General features: G+C 37.7%; 1 protein-coding gene across 1 annotated transcript in view; it reads right to left on the reverse strand.

The window, feature by feature from the left end:
- Window positions 1–3,887: 3,887 nt before the first annotated feature.
- Window positions 3,888–19,178, reverse strand: part of ESF1 (ESF1 nucleolar pre-rRNA processing protein homolog) — a 51,585-nt gene continuing 36,294 nt past the window's right edge. The window contains exons 11-14 of the mRNA XM_065920878.1: window positions 16,786–16,873; window positions 8,154–8,236; window positions 6,598–6,744; window positions 3,888–4,689 (exon numbers count right to left, since the gene is read on the reverse strand). Coding sequence (XP_065776950.1) covers window positions 4,396–4,689; window positions 6,598–6,744; window positions 8,154–8,236; window positions 16,786–16,873 — 612 coding nt within the window. The 3' untranslated portion in view covers window positions 3,888–4,395. The remainder of the gene's footprint in view (window positions 4,690–6,597; window positions 6,745–8,153; window positions 8,237–16,785; window positions 16,874–19,178) is intronic.

The following is a 19,178-nucleotide window of genomic DNA, read 5'->3' on the forward strand; positions in this document are numbered from 1 at the left end:
ATATTCAGGACTGATTTCCTTTAGGATGGACTGGTTGGATCTTGCTGTCCCAAGGATTCTCAAGAGGCTTCTCCAGCACCACAGTTCGAAAGTGTCAATTCTTCATCACTCAGCCTTCTTTATGGTCCAACTCTCATATCCATTGTTACATAGTTATCTCAAAAAAGACAGTCCATGGATGATATGGTGGCTGTGTGCCACAAAGTCCTCAGGGATCCTGGGTCCTTCCAGCTAACTATCCACTAGTTATCAGTCTACATAATGAAATTATTAGTAGTACATAATTTTAATTTATTATTATGATTAAAGTATTTCTACATAATGAATTTAAATATATTTCTACAAAATGGTGTTTTGTACTCAGGATCCAGTATGGTTGCTGGAACTTAAAGCATTACATTTACATTCCAGGCAATCAGGTAGAAGGAGAGAAGGGAAGAGGCAAAACTAGTCTGCTAACATCAAAGGAAGGTCCCTAGAAGCTGTCATCTGCTTCCAAAAGGCTGCAAAGAAGGTTGGGTAAAATTGTTTTATTCTGGAAAGTCCTATGGTTAACATGGAAGATGGAAAGAATGCATATTTAGAAACAACCATTAGTTTTACCCACAGTCACTGAAAGTCCCTTGAGGAGCATGTATAACCTTTTTTATTGGTCTCATCTTCTTAATGATCCTATCGACTATGGTCTAACTGCTGGTATAGAGTTTTCTTCACTGATTTGGGGTGTTGCTTATACTCATGCTTGCAAAGGCTACAGACTCAGGTGATCTCAAATAATGGAGCACTTACTATAATTGAAATATATATATTACAACTAATACAATTGTATATTACAATTATATTAATGTGCAGGGGAAGGTTTTCATGAAGTGGCTGGTGAGGCAAGCCTCATTTTCCAAAAATGACTGTGACCACATTTTTGGACATGCATACTCTTCAAAGACTTTGCCACTCTCTTCTTTAAGAGGTGGAGTTTATAACCCCTCCCGTGGGAAGACCTGTTCAACCACCTCGGTGAGTTAAGTGTGGATGGCAGGAGTGACACTCTGTGACATCAGAGTCTAGATCAGAAAAAGTGAGAGCCTCCATCTTGATCACCTTTGGAATCCAGCTCCCATGCTCCTAATCAACAGCTGGCACTAACTTGCAAGTCACTGAAGGAGGCATTTTGGAAGCAAATCCGCTAGTTCTCAGCTAAGGGGATGTGGAGAATACATGAACCTTCTCCATTGAGCCCTCTGGACACTGAGTATTTTTAAGAAAATAAATGATTATGGTTGTTTTAAATTGCAAAGTTTGAGGGCGATTTGTTATAAAGCAATAGATCACCAGAATGGTCAGGATCTTCCCTTGTAGCTCAGTCAGTAAAGAATCTGCCTGCAATGCAGGAGACCTGGGTTCAACTCCTGGGTCAGGAAGATCCCCTGGAGAAGGAAATGGCAACTCACTCCAGTATTCCTGACTGGAGAATCCCATGGACAGAGGACCTTGGCAGGCTATAGTCTATGGGGTCACAAGAGTTGGACACGACTTAGTGACTAAGTGTCAGGAATCAAGGAAATTCGCATGATCTTGGAGAGTGAAAGTTAGGCCTCATGAGCATGGGAATGTAGATTTAGGAATGGGAGGACTGGGAATTCCCTGGTGGTCCAATGATTAGGACTCCATGCCTTTGCTTTCACTGCCAAGGGTGAGGCTTCAACTAATGGTCATGGAACTGAGATCCTACAAGTTGTGGCTTAAAAAAAAAAAAGGAATAGAGGGATCATTCAGGACCCAATATTGTTCAGGTGAGATTATCTTTGTATCCTCGAGTGTCAGCATCCAATCAGGAGAAAGAATGAATTTGAACAAGGAAAGCTTAAATAATCACTGTAACAGGGTATTAGAGGAACTAGTCATTGTTGTTTAGTTGCTAAGTCATGTTTGACTCTTGCAACCCTATGGACTGTGGCCACCAGGCTCCTCTGTCCATAGGATTTCCCAGGCAAGAATACTGGAGTGGTTTGTCATTTCCTTCTCCAGGGGATCTTCCCGTCCTAGGGATTGAACACTTGGCTCCTGCTTGACAGTGACTTCAGTTCAGTTCAGTTGCTCAGTCGTGTCTGATTCTTTGTGACCCCATGAACTTCAATATGCCGGGCTACCCTGTTCATCACCAACTCCTGGAGCTTGCTCAAACTCATGTCCATCAAGTCAGTGATGCTATCCAACCATCTCATCCTCTGTCATCCCCTTCTCCTCCAGCCTTCAATCTCCCTCAGCATCAGGGTCTTTTCCAATGAGTCAGTTCATTGCATCAGGTGACCAAAGTATTGGAGTTTCACCTTCAGCATCAGTCCTTCCAATGAATATTCAGCATTGACTTCCTTTAGGATGGACTGGTTTGATCACCTTGAGGTTCAAGGGACTCTGAAGAGTCTCTTTCCCTCTATTTCAAACATTTTTTTTTTTTTTTAATGAGTATTAAATTTTGTCAAATACTTTCTCTCTTCTTAAACCTGTTAATACAGTGGATTACTTTGGTTGGTTGTGAAAGAACCAGTTTTGCATACCTGGAATTAAACCTCCTAGGCCATATAATTAAACCCTCTTGGTGCATAATTCTTTTTATACATTGTTAGATTTAATATGCCAATATTTTGTTGAGTATTTTTATGCTTACGTTTTAGAGACAGATGGATTCTCCAGAAGCAATCTCATCTCTACATATTAACAATAAACACCAGTGTGCAGGTATTATTTGTACTGTCTTTGGTCTTTGTATTACAGATACCATGAACAACAATCCAATCAAAATAAATGTGACCTTAAGAGTCACCCAAACTACCCTCACATTGTGGGTAGTGTGACAGTGACCATTTTTTTATCCTGATTTTTACTACCAGGAATTATTTATTGAGAACCTAATATTCTTGGTGTAGAATATTTTTTTAACAAAGTACCTGATAATGCCATTCTTTTTTTCTACTTAAAAAAATATCAACTTTCTGAGAAAAGGAGCCAGGGCTGTGCATATGTTCCATTTATTTGTTATAATCAAGTGTGTGCCTGACTAGTAAAATGAGACGTACAATTAAATATAGTGACTTAACAACAAAGGGCTCAAAAACAAAAATCCAAACCAAACCAATTAAAAAACCAAAGGGCTAAAAAAATCCCAAAAAACCAAAGGGCTAAATTTCACAGTAATTTAAAATCAAACAGTAATCCCAACACTATGATTAAAGTTTAAAGGAAAAAACTTTTTCCTTGCATAAATGAAATATGTACAACTGTTTATAGACAATATTCAAAAATACATTAAGATTCATGATCTTTTGTGATGAGTATGTAAATACTGCTTTATTTGGTTGAACTACCTAACAATGTCAGCACTTTATGGTAAGAACACCATGCCCTGCACATACTCTGCATTTTTCTGTTATTATAAGTAATTTTAGATAGCTTCTTTTTTCCTTCCCCTTTCAGAGACTGTTTATATGCCCTTATTATCTTGACATCATTCCGTGTCTCATATCCTTTTATTCTTGAAAACATATAGTACATTGGCGGGCTTGAGTTTTTGTACCGATAATGTAAGTTTACTGTTAATCAAAAACTTGGCCAAATTCCTACTGCCTTTTTTTCCCCCAAGTGATCATTTTGGGTTTTTTCATTTTCATTTACCTATATAGCACAACTACTTCTTCTAAGTGGTCAGTTAACAGTTTATAAAATCTAGACTAGATGAGATCCAGGAGTATTAAGGCCTCAAAGCTGTGTTTTAATTTAATTAAAAAATTAAGATTTCTTAAACTCCACAGCAGCGTATCTACCATTCCAGGCATTTCAAAAATCTGAAGGGCAGACAGAAGGATTTCCTGTTACTATAATTAAAATCAGTGTACACAAAATAATAAAAACTTTTATTTATAAATTAATGAACTATAATAAACATGACCAAACAACAAAGAAAGTTACTGGCTTCTATTCATTATGGCTAGAAAAATAAATTACTTAAATAAGTATCTAAATCTGCCTCCTGCTTCCAGAGAAAGTAATGTATTGCATATATATATTTTCAAATTGTTCCCAACTCTTACTCCAACTCAAGACTTGGGTAGAACTCTATTTTTTACATAGGAATTGTAAACAGTCTTTAAAAAAGCTAACAGTAAAAAATATTAAAATTTTATTAACCTTATAGTCTGGATTGATTATGATTAATTTGTGGAAATATACAGTACAAATCTTTCAACCACCCACAATTAGGTCTGTTATACATGGAAAATAAATTTTATGAATGTCAGATTTTACTAATATTTTTGAAAGGTAGACTGTTCCCAATAAGTAATCCTTCCACCACTTCTGTATACTTTCTACATTCTCAATTCAAAAAGAAACAACAAACAATTATTTGACTTTTTGCTTTTTTCTTGCTTGAAACTGCTCTGTTTTGTTTTTTACAGATTTAATCAACATTGACAAGGCAGGATCAATGGATCTCTTGTGTGATTCCTTTTGAATTTCACTCTCCTTTTTCTTTACTGCCTGAGTAAGTTCTTGCTCTTTTTGTTCTCTCTGACGGGCTTTCTCCTCAAGGATTTTTTCCATAGCTTTTGTTTTCTTGAAATTAGGATCTGAAGGATCCAAATTGAACAAGTGGGAAGTATACATTGCCTGAAACCTTGCATCCTTAACATCGACCTGCAAACCCAAAAGGAAAGTATAAATACATAAAATTAGTAAACCTAATAAGACCAGAGTTCAAAAAGTCAGTGAACTGATGATAAAAAATACAAAGGTATTTTGCATTGACTCATTAGAAAGCCATTCCTCCACAGATCTTCAATGGAGTTTTTAAGTTTATTCTTGAACCACATGTGCAGGGCACACTGTTCTTATCACACAGTGACAATATCCTTGGAAGGGACTTATCACAGTCTATATGTTACACAGTGGTCTGTTACTACCGCAGCCTCTGAGACTGTCTGCAGGAGTGACCAAAGGAGACACAGGCTCACCTATGCTTACGGTGTGAAATCTCTTTCTGGCTGAGATAATTAAGCCAGTGATGGATTAAGCCAGTGATTGGAATTTTAGGCGAAGTCACTGCCTTCTTAGTACAATAAGTTTTTTTTTTCAACCTTGGTGCCAAAATGAGCAGCTACTGACAGTGAATCAAAAGAGTAGATTTAAAGATCATAAAGGGAAAGATGGTACCCCCAAGACTAAGATCTGATCAGATACAAGCTCCAAATTTATCCTTTATCTTTCTACAAAACCACTGCATTCCCACATTTTAAGATCATACTCTTAACTCCAGCCAGGCCTTCAAGTATTGCTGGGAACAGGAGTGACCAGACAGAAAGTGAGCATGACTCCCTCACTGCCACTCATCATTTCCCTGTGAAAAAGAGCCCACCCAGAGATGGACTGTAGAGTTATTTGTAGTAAGGACCACAGGCGTGATACTACTACCACACTCACGAAAAATGTTTTTATATGTGATGGTCATCATGCATAAGACACATTTTCTGCATGATGTTTAGTTATCATAATAGAAGATTTGACTATAAATCATTCTCTGTTTTTAACTTTTTCTAAGAAAACTAATCTACCAAAAATTCATTCAGTGGAATAGCACCATACCTGGAGCTGACTTACAGAAACCAGAGTTACACAGTGGTCTCAAAGTCCCTCTCAATGCTGCTTAGAAGCTATTTGTATGCTTATCTCAATTCTCTAAACAAATTCAAAATCTCTCCCATCTTCTTCGGAGTCTATTCGTCCATGCCAATGGATGGAAGTCATCAAATAGTTCCTGAGAGCTGTCTGTAAGTTTTCTGTACAGGGTTCAAACTCAAGGATGGGGATTGTGTGGCCACTAGAAATATGTATTTAGCAAAAAAAGAGGGAAAAGAGGGAACAGTGGAAACAAGAGAGCAATTTAAAAAGTGTGGCCTGGGACTTTCCCGGTGGTCCAGTGGTTAAGGAACTGACTGCCAACGCAGGAGACGTGGGTCTGACCCCTGGAAGAGGAAGACTTCACAAACTGGACAACTAAGCCTACATGCCTCAACCGCCGAGCCCATGCACCCTAGAGTTCATATTCCTCTGAGAACCCATCACAATGAGAAGCCTGAGTACCACAGCTACAGGGCAGCCCCTGCTTACTAGAGCTAGAGAAAGTCTGTGCAGAGCAACAGAGAGCCCATGCAGTGAAACGCAGACCCAGCGCAGCCAAAAACAAAAACATCGCACCTACGGTTCTGGCCCTTTCACACAGAGTGTGATGTGAATCTGCTATTTCGTTGTCAGGCTTAATGATGCAGAACTTTCCCAGTGTGAGCATCACACTGCATGTGATTCTAACGCTAAAAGCTACATATTTTGGTGCAACATAGCTACCAAAAGAGAAGCCTACTACTTCACCTGATGTTCAGAGACCCACCCTGGGGATGAACTGGTTATACTGGACTAAAACGATGGTAGTTTTGGCTCCACAACGGGTCCTTCCTGAGATCAAGGGGCCAAGCTCAATTTTTATCTAAAGAGCTGACTTTAGATTCAACGCCAGCTTTTAACAGAATAATGACTTCTGTCCCTGGTTACCTCAAAGTCATCCTCCAATAATTCCTTCTTCTTCATGAGCTGTTTTTTCTTCTTTTTGCTCAGATTCTGGTGCTCCACAATCTTGTTATAATTGAAGTGTTTCTTGCTCTCTTCCTCCTCATCCATCACAAGCAAAGCCATTTCAGCCTGTGGAGAGAAAAAAAAGAGTTCAAATATACGACAGTGTTTTTCTCTCCTCAAACAGGAGTATGGAGCACAGAAATCCCCTCAGAAAAGGAGAAGCCAGTCATCAGTGCTCTGGGGTGACACCTGTCATCCACCACTGGCTGTGGATCACTGACCCATAAAGAAATCCACAGACTGCTGTACAGCACAGGTATAATTTTTTGGAGCAACATCACTGACAACAGGAGAGGAGTGAACACTTTATTTAAAAACCAGACCATATTTCACATTATGTAACTGATCAGTAGGTGGTAGAAACAAAAGTCCTCAAGTTCCCCAAATAAAAATTCCTCATTTTCACTTTGGTCTTTTTAAGCAGACACTGAATCTTGTAAACATGTAGTAGTTTGTGATACAGACTAGACTTTCAACACATGTGCTTTAGGAACAATGAACTCCTTTTTTCTTTTGCTGTTTTTTGCCTCTACTTCTTCAATATTGATATATTTCTACGAAGGCAAGATCTTAATATTTGCTTCTGAAATCTAATATAATGCCTGTTTCCACTCAACAGGTATTTTCTACTGACCACAAGATTAAATGTAAATTCTTCAAGAATCAAGTAAACAACCATGCATGGTACAGAAAAAACAATCTTCCTCCACTACCCACTTAGACTGCTTTAATTTCCTCTCCTTTCCATGACTGGTACCTATAGCTGGCTTTCTTTTTAGAATGATTTCCTACAAAGATTTTCTTTGTGTTCCTTAACTCTATGAACACTACTGCATATGCAACAAGAGATGCATCAAGATGCAGAGTTTAGGTGACCAGCCTGGCTCCCTCCGAGACAGTGCTGTGAACATCAGACTCAGGAATGCAGTTGACTCCAATGCCTGTCTCAGCAAAAACACGCACTGCTTTGTGCTGTGGGTTATGATGAAGTGCTTCAGGATAATATTCACTATACTCCCAAGAAAGGCTTTAATTCTGCACATTAATTTTCAATAATAAAAAGAGAGAAAGGCGCATTTAACAAGCCATAAAGCAAACTCTATTACAGGACAGATTCAGACTGAATTAAAACCATGTCAATATTATTTTGAGGTTTTAATATTAGTATTTTTGTCTAATATTAGTATATTGTCGGTTTTGTCCTTTATTGTCAGTTATAATAAGGGTTTTAAAAGATAAGATATTTTCCTCTTAATCACAAAGGGACATGCCTTGGGTGTGAGCTAAATTTTAACTGTATTTGGAGAAATGTTTGGTGAAAAGGAGATATTTTAAAATAATGCTGCTAAAATATTTATAAACTTCACTATTAAAATCAGTTATTTTTTAATTAGACATACTGGAAACTCATATGGACACTTTCACTTGAAGTATACATATCACTTGTCCATTAAACATGTAACCATGACCATTACCTTTTGTCTTTCTATTTCAGCTTCTTCCTCTGGAGCTATGTCATCTTTTGCAGATTTTGTTGATTTTTTCTTTTCTTTTATACCTGGCACAACAAACCAACATAGAAGAGTTAAAAATTATGACTATCACAAATAGCAATTTGCTTATACTATTTATTTAAAAAATTTTGTTTATAACAAAAATGCAAGGTATCTAGAAATAATCTTACCAATAAATATATAGAAACTAAAGAAACAAACAAAAAAAGTATTACTGAGATGACTATGGGTATGAATAGAATAATAATGGTCTGGACATGATGAGTGAATATTATAAAAAAGGAATTTCTTCTTAAAGTAATATATAATTCTACATTAAATAAAAAGAAAACTTGTAAGATCACTTTGGCAGAAATGGAATAAACACTAGATAGAATTCAGTATCCTCTCATATATACATTTAATAAAATTCTAAATAAAATTTTATTCATGGAAATCTTTGCAAGGAATGAGACAGATCTGATTTACTAGTGATACAGTATGCTAAAGTGTACTACAAAGTGGAAAAAACCAAAAATGTTGTAACTATACAATGAGAAAAATAGAACAGTGTGGCTTAGTATATAATAAAATGTAGCATCATACGTCACTGGAAAAAGAAGGGATTATTCAATAACTGGTGCTAGGCAACTTGTTCTATTCTGCAAAGTAATCCTTGAGCGACAGCTGTGTGCATGTGCTCAGTCACTCATTCATGTCCGAGTCTGTGCGACCCCACTGACTGCAGCCCACCAGGCTCCTCTGTCCATGGGATTTCTCAGGCAAGAACACTGCAGTGGGTTGCCATTTCCTATTCCAGGGGATCTTCCCAACCTAGGAGTCATACTGCATAATGTACAGAAAAACAAAATGCAGATGTATTAAAGAGTTAAAACTAAAAAACAAACAAACAAAAAAACCAATGAAAAAATACAGGGGAACAGCTACCTGATCTTAAAGTAGAAGAAACATTTTCTTAGCATAAGAACAATAGAAGAGATCAAAGAAAAAAAAAGTAATTTAAAATATGTAAACTCTTAAAACTCATCAGCAAATTGAAAAATTTGTCTGTTTAGTGACAATTTGACAATAACTACCTGGAAGTAAAAGTTTAACAAAACCCTTTTTCCTTCTCCAAAGACAAAACTGATCTTTGTTTAACTTCTTGTTGTCTACTATTATTAGACAAAATTACTTATGGCAAAGGTGGCTCTTGATTAGAAAAACTTCCAAGGATGCAGGGACTTCTGGAGACCACAAGATGTCAGATGAGATGTTCCTGAAGGAGAGGTAGTAACCAATGGCAGTTAAGAGCACTTGAGTCTGGAGTGATTAGCTTGGGTTTAAACTCTGGCTCAACTCCACTCAAGCTATAGCATTCATGTTTGTGTCCTTCTTTGTAAAGTGAGGCACCTACCATCCAGGGTTACTGTGAGGACTAAATAGATGTGAAGAGCTTAGTGAACATCAGGCACATGGTGCTATAAACTACCTGCTATTATTGTTATAACATTCTGGCTACATATATATGATGTTCTGGGTTCCTTGTGATCACACAGATGCTCTGTTTTATTCTTTTTGTGTGTCTGTTGGGAAGAGTTCAAATATAATTGGTGTCAAAGTATGAAGAACCAGTCTGAAGAGTAAGAAGCTTCAGAATCCACAAAGCCACCTTCCAGAATGTTATTACACCATGTCAACCTTCTCTGAGCTGCTGGACACTGTCTTATTTGTATTTGGATGAGCTCAGATTTGTCCTTCCAATGCAAAGAAACCAATGGTTACTACTTTAGAAAACAGTAACAATTTAATACTGCTACAGCACTTACTATGCATCAGAAAATACTGCTATTTACTTCCTTTTATGTATGAACTACTTTAATCCTCACAATAACACTATGAGGTAGATTCTATTATTTATTACAAATTTCATTCTGTTGTTGACAAAATTGAAACAGAGAGAGACTGAGTAATTTGTCTCAAGCTGAGTAAGCAAAGGAACCATGATGCAAACCCTAGCACTCCAGTTCAGGCTCTGGTAACCCCCACACTCTACCCTGCACTATCAAATGTCACTCTCCCTGGAGTAGTTCTTTCCATTTAAAAAGCACTTTGTTGTGAAATAATAAATTTCAGAGAACATATCATGATGACTGAATAACCGTATCTAGTGGCAGATAACAGGAAGTCAGGATAAGCTTTCTTTTTTAAAAATTTATTTATTTTTAATTGGAGGACAATCGCTTTATAATAATGTTTGGTTTCTGCCATACATCAACATAAATCAGCCATAGGAATACATATGTCCCCTTCCTCTTGAACCACTTTAGAAGCTGCCTTGCAGGCATTAGCCCTCTGCATGGGGGCAGCCCTGCCCAGCTAAGAGAAGACGACGGTATATAAAGTGTGGCCAAGTTCACCCCTCACTGCTGCCAAGGCATCTGTCTGCACTTTCAAGAAGAAACATTATTGTATGTAGTCCTTTCTCTAAGTGAGCCTGTGTTCCTTATCTCAAATGTTTCTCAGGGAATGATGTATCTGTTTTAAGATTATAGCCTTTCCTCTGCTGTAAAGTACATGCACGTACATGTCACACACACATATAAAAGTATCATCAAGGTTCCACTTTCTTAGAGTCTGACTCCCACACCCTCAGTTTACCTCTGCTCCTATACTCTTAAGGCAAGAGCTCCTTTTGAAGTGAACAGACAAGTGACATATGCAGAAGATCACGCTAGCACGGGAAAAAATCAGGCTGTCTATGATTAATACATGAAGGAGATAAAGATCTTCACATACAGCTGTGGAAAATCCTTTCAAAGAGCCCACAATGAACTGTTTCAGATTTTATAACAACCTGGTGAAAAGCCATAAAAATAAACTTGAAAGGAAGACTTCAGTAGGGAGGAAAAAAGTCTCCAAGATGGTTGGGACTAAAAATGGTATCTAATTTTAGTGTGATGAAAATTTCTTTGCTCAAGAAGAATTTACTGTGTGCTAAACTGAACTGTTTAGTCCGAAGATAAATAACGTGTAGAGACCCTTTCTGCACTGTTAACAAGACTCTAGTAAGTGGACACATCTTTATGTATTTATTTATTTACTTAAGGAAAAAAAAAAAGCATTTTCCCTTTGGAAAGTTTTCAGACCTAATTCAGATGAAGACTACTGGGGAAATGAAAGTCCCTGTTCTGAAATGTTACCTTTATAACTTCATTTTCCATTACCTGCAAAGTCAGAGAACTGTTCCTGTAAAAAAGTTCTGAGTGTTCAGTTGAGCACTTCTTGTGGGACAGCAGTTAAGAGAACGCACGAGAGGGCAGACTGGTCTCTGTACCCACCAGACAGGAGTGGTAAGTCCCCTAATGATTCACACTTAGCAGCAAGCTCCTGCACCCAAGAGCACTGACTCATAATCAGATACAATATACAGCCTGTGTATCTTCCTCTGAACCAAGGCACTGAGCCTTGCCTGGAAAGCCAGCAAGTCCTTGTGTCCAGCTCTGACACATAGGGATCCTGGCTCTGGTCTTTACAATGCACTTGAAGAGTTACAAAATGCTTATAAAACCATTTGTAAACTGTAAAGTAACATATGAGTAGTATATTGTAAGTACTCAGCATACTGGCTGAATGAACCAAGTACGTATACTTTACTAAATTTTTTTTTCCATCATGTTGTGTGGTCTGTGAGATCTTAGTTCCCCCTTAGTTCCCATCCAGGGATTGAACCTGTGCCCCCTGCACTGGAAATATGAAGTCTTAACCAACAGACTGCCAGGAAGTCCCACCTTATTAGGTTTTCTTGGTATTTTATCAAATATCTAAAGTTGTCAAGACAAAGGATACACTCTACTAGGGTATATTTACATGTGATATACTTTACTTCCCTCCTACTTCTTAAAAAACAAAATCTTATTAGAGTTTATGCAGTTAGATAGCAATAAGCACATTATCCCACCATCTCATTTCTAAAAAAAAAATGTTTTAACTCATTCTAGAAGTACATTTTCAAAACTCTCATCTAATATTGAGTTTGAGGCTTAGAATAAAATAGAAAGAATACAGCAAATTTAGAGTGTATAGGGAAGAAAGAGAAGGAAGAAATTTAAAAAGATTTCTGGTACTCATATTGGCTCCTAACCCGAGCCAAATACCAGGTCTGGCATCAGTCAGGGAACCTGATTTCTCCATATTTTTTGAACAGTAAGTTAGCCCTGGGACTGCCTGGGGTAAAGCTGTTATAAACATACTGAAGTCCATCTGGCTTCGAATGTCTCTGTCCTGCTCAACTGTGGGAACTGAACTATATACCCTTCCAAACACAAACACTTTTCCTATTTCACAAACGCTTTCCCTATTTCACAGCTGTTCCTTCTCAGTTTCTTAAACTTTCCTTCCTTTCAGGTATACCGTCTCCAGGATAGGGTACTTTATGCAGGCTCTTGATTTCAGGGCCCAAACATGCATCTTCATCTCTCACCAATGCTTCCTACTTCTCGTTCTGTGGTTTGAAATACTATTTATAAGCTAACAATTCCTAAGTATATATTTGCAATTCAGCTGATCTCCAAGGCTCATTTATATAAATGTTAACCTACCTAATATCTCCATGTAGATATCTTATTGACATCTTAGACCAATTATATACTACTGATCCTTTCCTAAGATTCTCCTTAACTCAGTAAATAGAAGAACATTATTGCAGCCACAGGACTGGAAAAGGTCAGTTTTCATTCCAATCCCGAAGAACAGCAATGCCAAAGAAAGTTCAAACTACTGCACAACTGCACTCATTTCACATGCTAGAAAAATCATGCTCAAAATACTCCAAGTTATGCTTCAACAGTACGTGAACCAAGAACTTCCAGATGTTCAAGGTGAATTTAGAAAAGGCAGAGGAACCAGAGATCAAATTGCCAACATCCGTTGGATCACAGGAAAAAGCAAGAGAATTTCAAAAAACACCTACTTCTGCTTCATTGACTATGCTAAAGCCTTTGACTGTGTGGATCACAACAAACTCTGGAAAATTCTTAAAGAGATGGGAATACCAGACCACCTGACCTGCCTGTTGAGAAACCTGTATGCAGGTCAAGAACCAACAGTTAGAACCAGACATGGGACAAGAAACTGGTTCCAAATTGGGAATGGAGTGCATCAAGGCTGTATATTGCCACCCTGCTTATTTACCTTATATGCAAAGTACATCACGAGAAATACAGGGCTGGATGAAGCACAAGTTAAAATTAAGATTGCTGGGAGAAATATCAATAACCTCAGATACGCAGATGAAACTACCCTTACGGCAGAAAGCAAAGAGGGACCTAAGAGCCTCTTGATGAAGGTAAAAGAGGAGAGTGAAAAAGCTGTATTAAAACACAACATTCAAAAAACTAAGATCATAGCATCAGTCCCATCACTTCATGGCAAATAGATGGGGAAACAATGGAAACAGTGACAGACTTTATTTTCCGAGGCTCCAAAATCACTGCAGATGGTGACTGAAGCCATGAAATTAAAAGACGTTTGCTCCTTGGAAGAAAAGCTATGACAAACCTAGACAGCATATTAAAAAGCAGAGATATCACTTTACAGACAAAGGTAGGTTTAGTCAAAGCTATGGTTTTTCCAGTAGTTATGTGTGGATGAGAGAGTTGGACTATAAAGAAGGCTGAGTACCGATGAATTGATGCTTTTGAACTGTGGTGCTGGAGAAGACTCTAGAGTCTCTTGGACTGCAAGATCAAACCAGTCAACCCTAAAGCAAATCAACCTTGAAAATTCACTGGAAGGACTGATGCTGAAGCTGAAGCTCCAACGCTTTGGCCACCTGATGTGAAGAGCTGATTCACTGGAAAAGACTGTGATGCTGGGAAAGATTGAAGGCAGGAGGAGAAGGGGACAACAGAGGACGAGATAGTTGGATGGCATCACCAACTCAATAAACATGACCTTGAGCAAGCTCTGGGAGATGGTGAAGGACAGGGAAGACTGGCATGCTGCAGTCCATGGGGGTGGGTCACAAAAAGTCGGACATGACTGAGTGACTAAACAACAACAATTGCAGAGATTCAAAACAAGAATCTAGGAGTCATGCTAAATTTCTTCCTTATCCAAATAAAAAAATTGGTAAGTCTACCTCCAAAATATATCTAGACTCCCATTCACTTTCCTTCTTTGAAAATATTACCAGTAAGCTGTGTGGACTAATCATCTTGTCTAGACCTCTGCAAAAGCCTGGTCTCCCAGCTCTCAGCATGCTTTCTTCAGTCTGTTCTCCGCAGGACCCAGAGGAGCAGGCTTACATATACACCACACCATGTAACATCCTTGCTTTAAGACCCGTTAGTGGCCTCCCACTGTCAGTGAGTAAAACCCAAATTTGTCACTGCGACACAAGGCCCTGCCTCACACTAAACTGCCCTCTGCCCACATTCCAGCCACAGTGGTGTCCTTCAATTCCACCACACATTCTTCCTCACCTCACGGCTGTTCTACCCACCTTCCCCTCATTTGCAGTGCTCTTTCCCCCAGCTCTCCGTGCCCGACTCTTCCTCATTCTGCAGGTCTCATCTCAAATGTTACCATCTCCAAGAAGCTTGCTTCACCCACCCTATATAAGAAAGCCACTCTCCTTCTTCTCTGGTACATGCTCTGTATTATCCTATTAGTTCCTTTAGAATACTGATCCTATTCTCATAACAATCTTATTTGTTACCTGTAAAGAATCTGCCTGCAGTGCAAGAGACCCAGGTTCAATCCCTGGGTTGGGAAGATCCCCTGGAGAAGGAAATGGCAACCCAGTAGCCTTACCTGGAAAATCCTATGGATAGAGGAGCCTGGTGGGTTACAGTCCGTGGGGTCACAAGAGTCGGACATGATATCGTGACTAAACCACTACTTCATGTCTTCCCTTCCCTAAAACCATAAACTCTGAGGGATGTAACTTTGCTTGTATTATTAGTACTGTATCTCTAGCATACCAGAGTGTTTAGCACCTGGCAGGCACTCAAAAATATTTATTGACAGAATGAATAAACAATATATGGTGAGACCATGTCTTGGTCTAATTTTTATGTAAATTAAAAAAAAAACCACCTTTTCCTTAAAAGAAAACAAGATATAAATTATTATTCCTAGGAACTATTCTGAAATCAAAAGTATATTGAAAACAAGCAAACTTTATCTGTATTTTCCTTTGGAACTTTTGATACTAACTTTAAAGAAAACGATTCACAATTTAAATGTGATTAAATTTAAATGATTCCAAGAAACAAGTTACCCTAAGCCACCACGCTACATAACTTACTCTTTGAATTCTACTCTGATTTCTGCAGCTTGACCAGATTTCATAAGCCAAATGAAGCACTTTGGAATGAGAACAAGGAAACGATAATGCTTCACATTTCTCTGTTATAAACTTGGTTTCCTGAAATGCGAGAATAAGGCTAAAATCCATCATCTTCTAGAAATGACTGCTCAGGTATGATAAGAAGAAGAATATGTTAAGTTTCCATTTCCCTTTCCAATTCCTAAGAATCTCACAGCCTATAATAGAGTTTATTCGTCTTGATCCCCTTTTTCATCAATAAAACATCAGTACTAAAAGGCTATAACAACCAGGAAATAATTTTGAGCAATTTTGACTTTCCTGTAGAGAACTATTCTGGCCCACTAGTCACAAGGGACGAGAAGCAGGGAAACTTCATAAAATCCTTCTTACAATGCCAGCTTGGAGTTGCTCCAGGAGCAAGCCTTTGGGGTTCATGTGTGTGGTATGCAGAGCAGGGAAGGGCAAAATGCATGAGAACAAATGGAAAAAGCTTACAGTGGTCCTGTACTGACTTGTCCAAGTATGGTCTGAAGCTTACCATACATATTTATACACACACATTTACATGGACGAAAAGGTAAGAATGAATGCATTCAGGAGAGAACTGACTGGTGCATGTGCAATGGAAACAAGGCTCCTTGGAAACTGGAAATCAAATACCTGAGAGTTTATTTAGGGATTCAAGGAAAAAGGGGAAGAAGCTGGCTTTTCAGCTACATGAAAGCTAATCATGAAGCAGAATAAATGAAATGGGATAAAATGAAACATAGATGCTGGGTCAACTGGAGCCAAAAAGTTTTCCCACCATGTACACATGTTTCACACATGCAAGCCATGTAAAAATTTCAACATATCCACATAAACACAAACGGATTTATTCCATACTTCCAATTCTTCACAACTTTGCAAAGAGAGACCTGGAATGGATGTGTTATACAAAAGCAGTGAAAGCACACAAAGATATGACTTCCTTTTTTTCCTCATCCTTTTATAATCAATCTACCTAGAATCCACAAAGGAATCCTCAGTAAACTGTGAAATTAATCATGTTACCCAAAGCTTCCCATAATGAAATTACTTCTTGTATGTACAGGGGACATGCTGACCCTTCTATCTGACCAGTGGTTACATCTAATAGGACAAACTTGCTTATAAGCCACAAGGGAGCTACACAAATTCTAGGGATTTTGAAAGAATGCATAGTTTACATTGTTTCTACCCATATCACCTTTTTCGCTTTAGATTCCAACTGAAAATTACAAATATGGGTTGGCTTACCTATTTTTTTAGCTTCTTCAGCAAAGTATGGGTCATTCATATCAACATCAGAGGGAACATCATCTTCACTGGCCTCTTCAGCAAGAGCCTTAAAGATGAATATAAAAAATAAATACAGTTTATTGTAAGGACCAAAACAAATAAATGTGAAGAAAAACCTAATTTTTTTTTAAACCAAACAGTTCAATCTAAAATTAGTTTTCAAAAATGGCTAAGTTTACAAAATAACTTCTGATTAACTCTTTTGTTTGTTCAACAAATACTTATGGAATACTTTATAAATGCAGGAACTATATAGGGCTTTTGAGAGAGACAACAGTTATCGGATATATGGTTTCTGTCTTCAAAAATTTTACGATCTATTAAAAGAAATTAGCCACATAAACAAAAGTATGGTGGTGGTTAAGTCGCTAAGTTGTGTCCCACTCTTTGTGATCCCATGGACGGTAGCCTGCCAGGCTCCTCTGTCCACGGGATTCTCCAGGCAAGAATACTGGAGTGAGTTGCCATTCCCTCTTCCAGGGGATCTTCCTGACCCAGGGATTGAACCTGGGTCTCCTGCATTGCAGGCAGATTCTTTACCGACTGGGCTATGAGGGAAGCCTTAAACAACAAAGGTATATAGTAATAATAATTAAAGATAGGAAGTTCCAGAAGAAACAAAAATAAAACACATTTGAGGAAAAGAATACTTCTAGATGGGTGATCAGTGAAGAGAGGTAGCCTTATCTCTCAGAAAATTGAGAAATGGCAGTGATTAACAACAGCATGAAGCAGTGCACTGTGAAAGCCTGGTAGACTCCAGTCCATTGGGTCACAAAGAATCAGACATGACTTAGCGACTGAACAAGTACATTGTGGGTTATCTTTCAAATCATATTTAATGCAATTTATCTGCTGGTTAATTAAAGAAAATGATTCTTTGTTATGAAATTTCAAAAATACAAAAGGAGTAAGGAAGGTATAATAAACCTCCTGTTCTCATCACCCAATTTCAACTATCACTTTGTTTTATCTATAATCCATTCACGAAAACTTCTGTACTAATTTTAAGCACATCAATTGGTTACATTTTCCCTAATCAAATTTGAACAGTTTACTAAATTAGTATATTTAAGTTAAAAAAAAATCAAGTCTATAAAGTAAACAGAATATATGCAAACTAAGATCAGACTAACCAGATGGAGTTTATCCCCAGGAATCTACAATATGAGTCATTTTAAGGAAAACATCTAGAATGCACATTGCTAAACATTATCCTACATGCTGAAGAAGACCCAACAAACCCTAAAGAATGTTCATTTTGGTATTACTATCCTTTTAAGAACAAGGACTTCTAAGAATTTTTCACCAAATTATTATAATAGGTTTAGCAGCAATATGAAGTTTATAGCAAAGATTCTAAAATACTTATGTATCTAACTACATCTTTATTTACATATTTTTAAAACTGTTCTTTTAGATCTAAATTACAGCTACATCAACTATGGCAAATAAACATGTATTCATTTCTTCAGTAATAATCTCTCAGTATCAAACTGAAGTGATAAAGAGTTGGGGGAAAATATTTTTAACCTGAATTCTTCAGATTCTCCTGTATGTGGAGAATTTCATGAGATGGAACAGATCTGTTGAATCACCAAGTCCAGTACTCAGTCTAGAACTGAGCACTCAACAAACCTATTTTTAATATCTTTGATAAAATTAGTCCATTCTAAGCTCAATAAAAGCAAAGGGTAAAAGCACAAGGAAATATCAAAGTACCAATCAAATGAAAATTAAAAAAAATAGCTGCTAAATGTCTCACCAAAGAGTGATTACTTTATTGACCCCATGAAGACCCACTTCTAAGTCTTCCATTAAACTGATGGCTTAATAACTTGTGGAAATATTCTCTTTTAAAGATATTTTACTGCCTGGGAGAGGAAGAATATCAATGCAGGCAGGGCTCTGACTTCACTTCCTCATTTTTCTATCCATTTCCAGAAACACTGAGTGTTAAGAGGAGTACAAAAATCAGCCCACTGCATCACTGCATTCCGTAGCCCTCTTTCAATACTGCAGTGCTCGTATCTACAGAGAGAAGCAGTGCAGTGCGGTAGAAGGAGCCCTGGAGCAAGAGACCTGGATTCCGGCATCAGCCCGGCAGTTAACGAGGTGCATATTCTCAGATGGATCACTTCATTTTCTACAACCATCAATATAAAACATCAGGGTTGGACTAAAAGTAATCATTTAAGATTCCTCAGGTTGTAAAATTCTCTGACTAGTGATATAATCTTTTTTTTTTTTAATTTTTTTATTTTTCAGTGGGTTTTGTCATACATTGATATGAATCAGCCATAGAGTTACACGTATTCCCCATCCCGATCCTCCCTCCCTGATATAATCTT

The sequence above is a fragment of the Muntiacus reevesi genome, chromosome 2 (assembly GCF_963930625.1).
Source record: "Muntiacus reevesi chromosome 2, mMunRee1.1, whole genome shotgun sequence".
In the NCBI taxonomy this organism is placed as follows: Eukaryota; Metazoa; Chordata; class Mammalia; order Artiodactyla; family Cervidae; genus Muntiacus; species Muntiacus reevesi.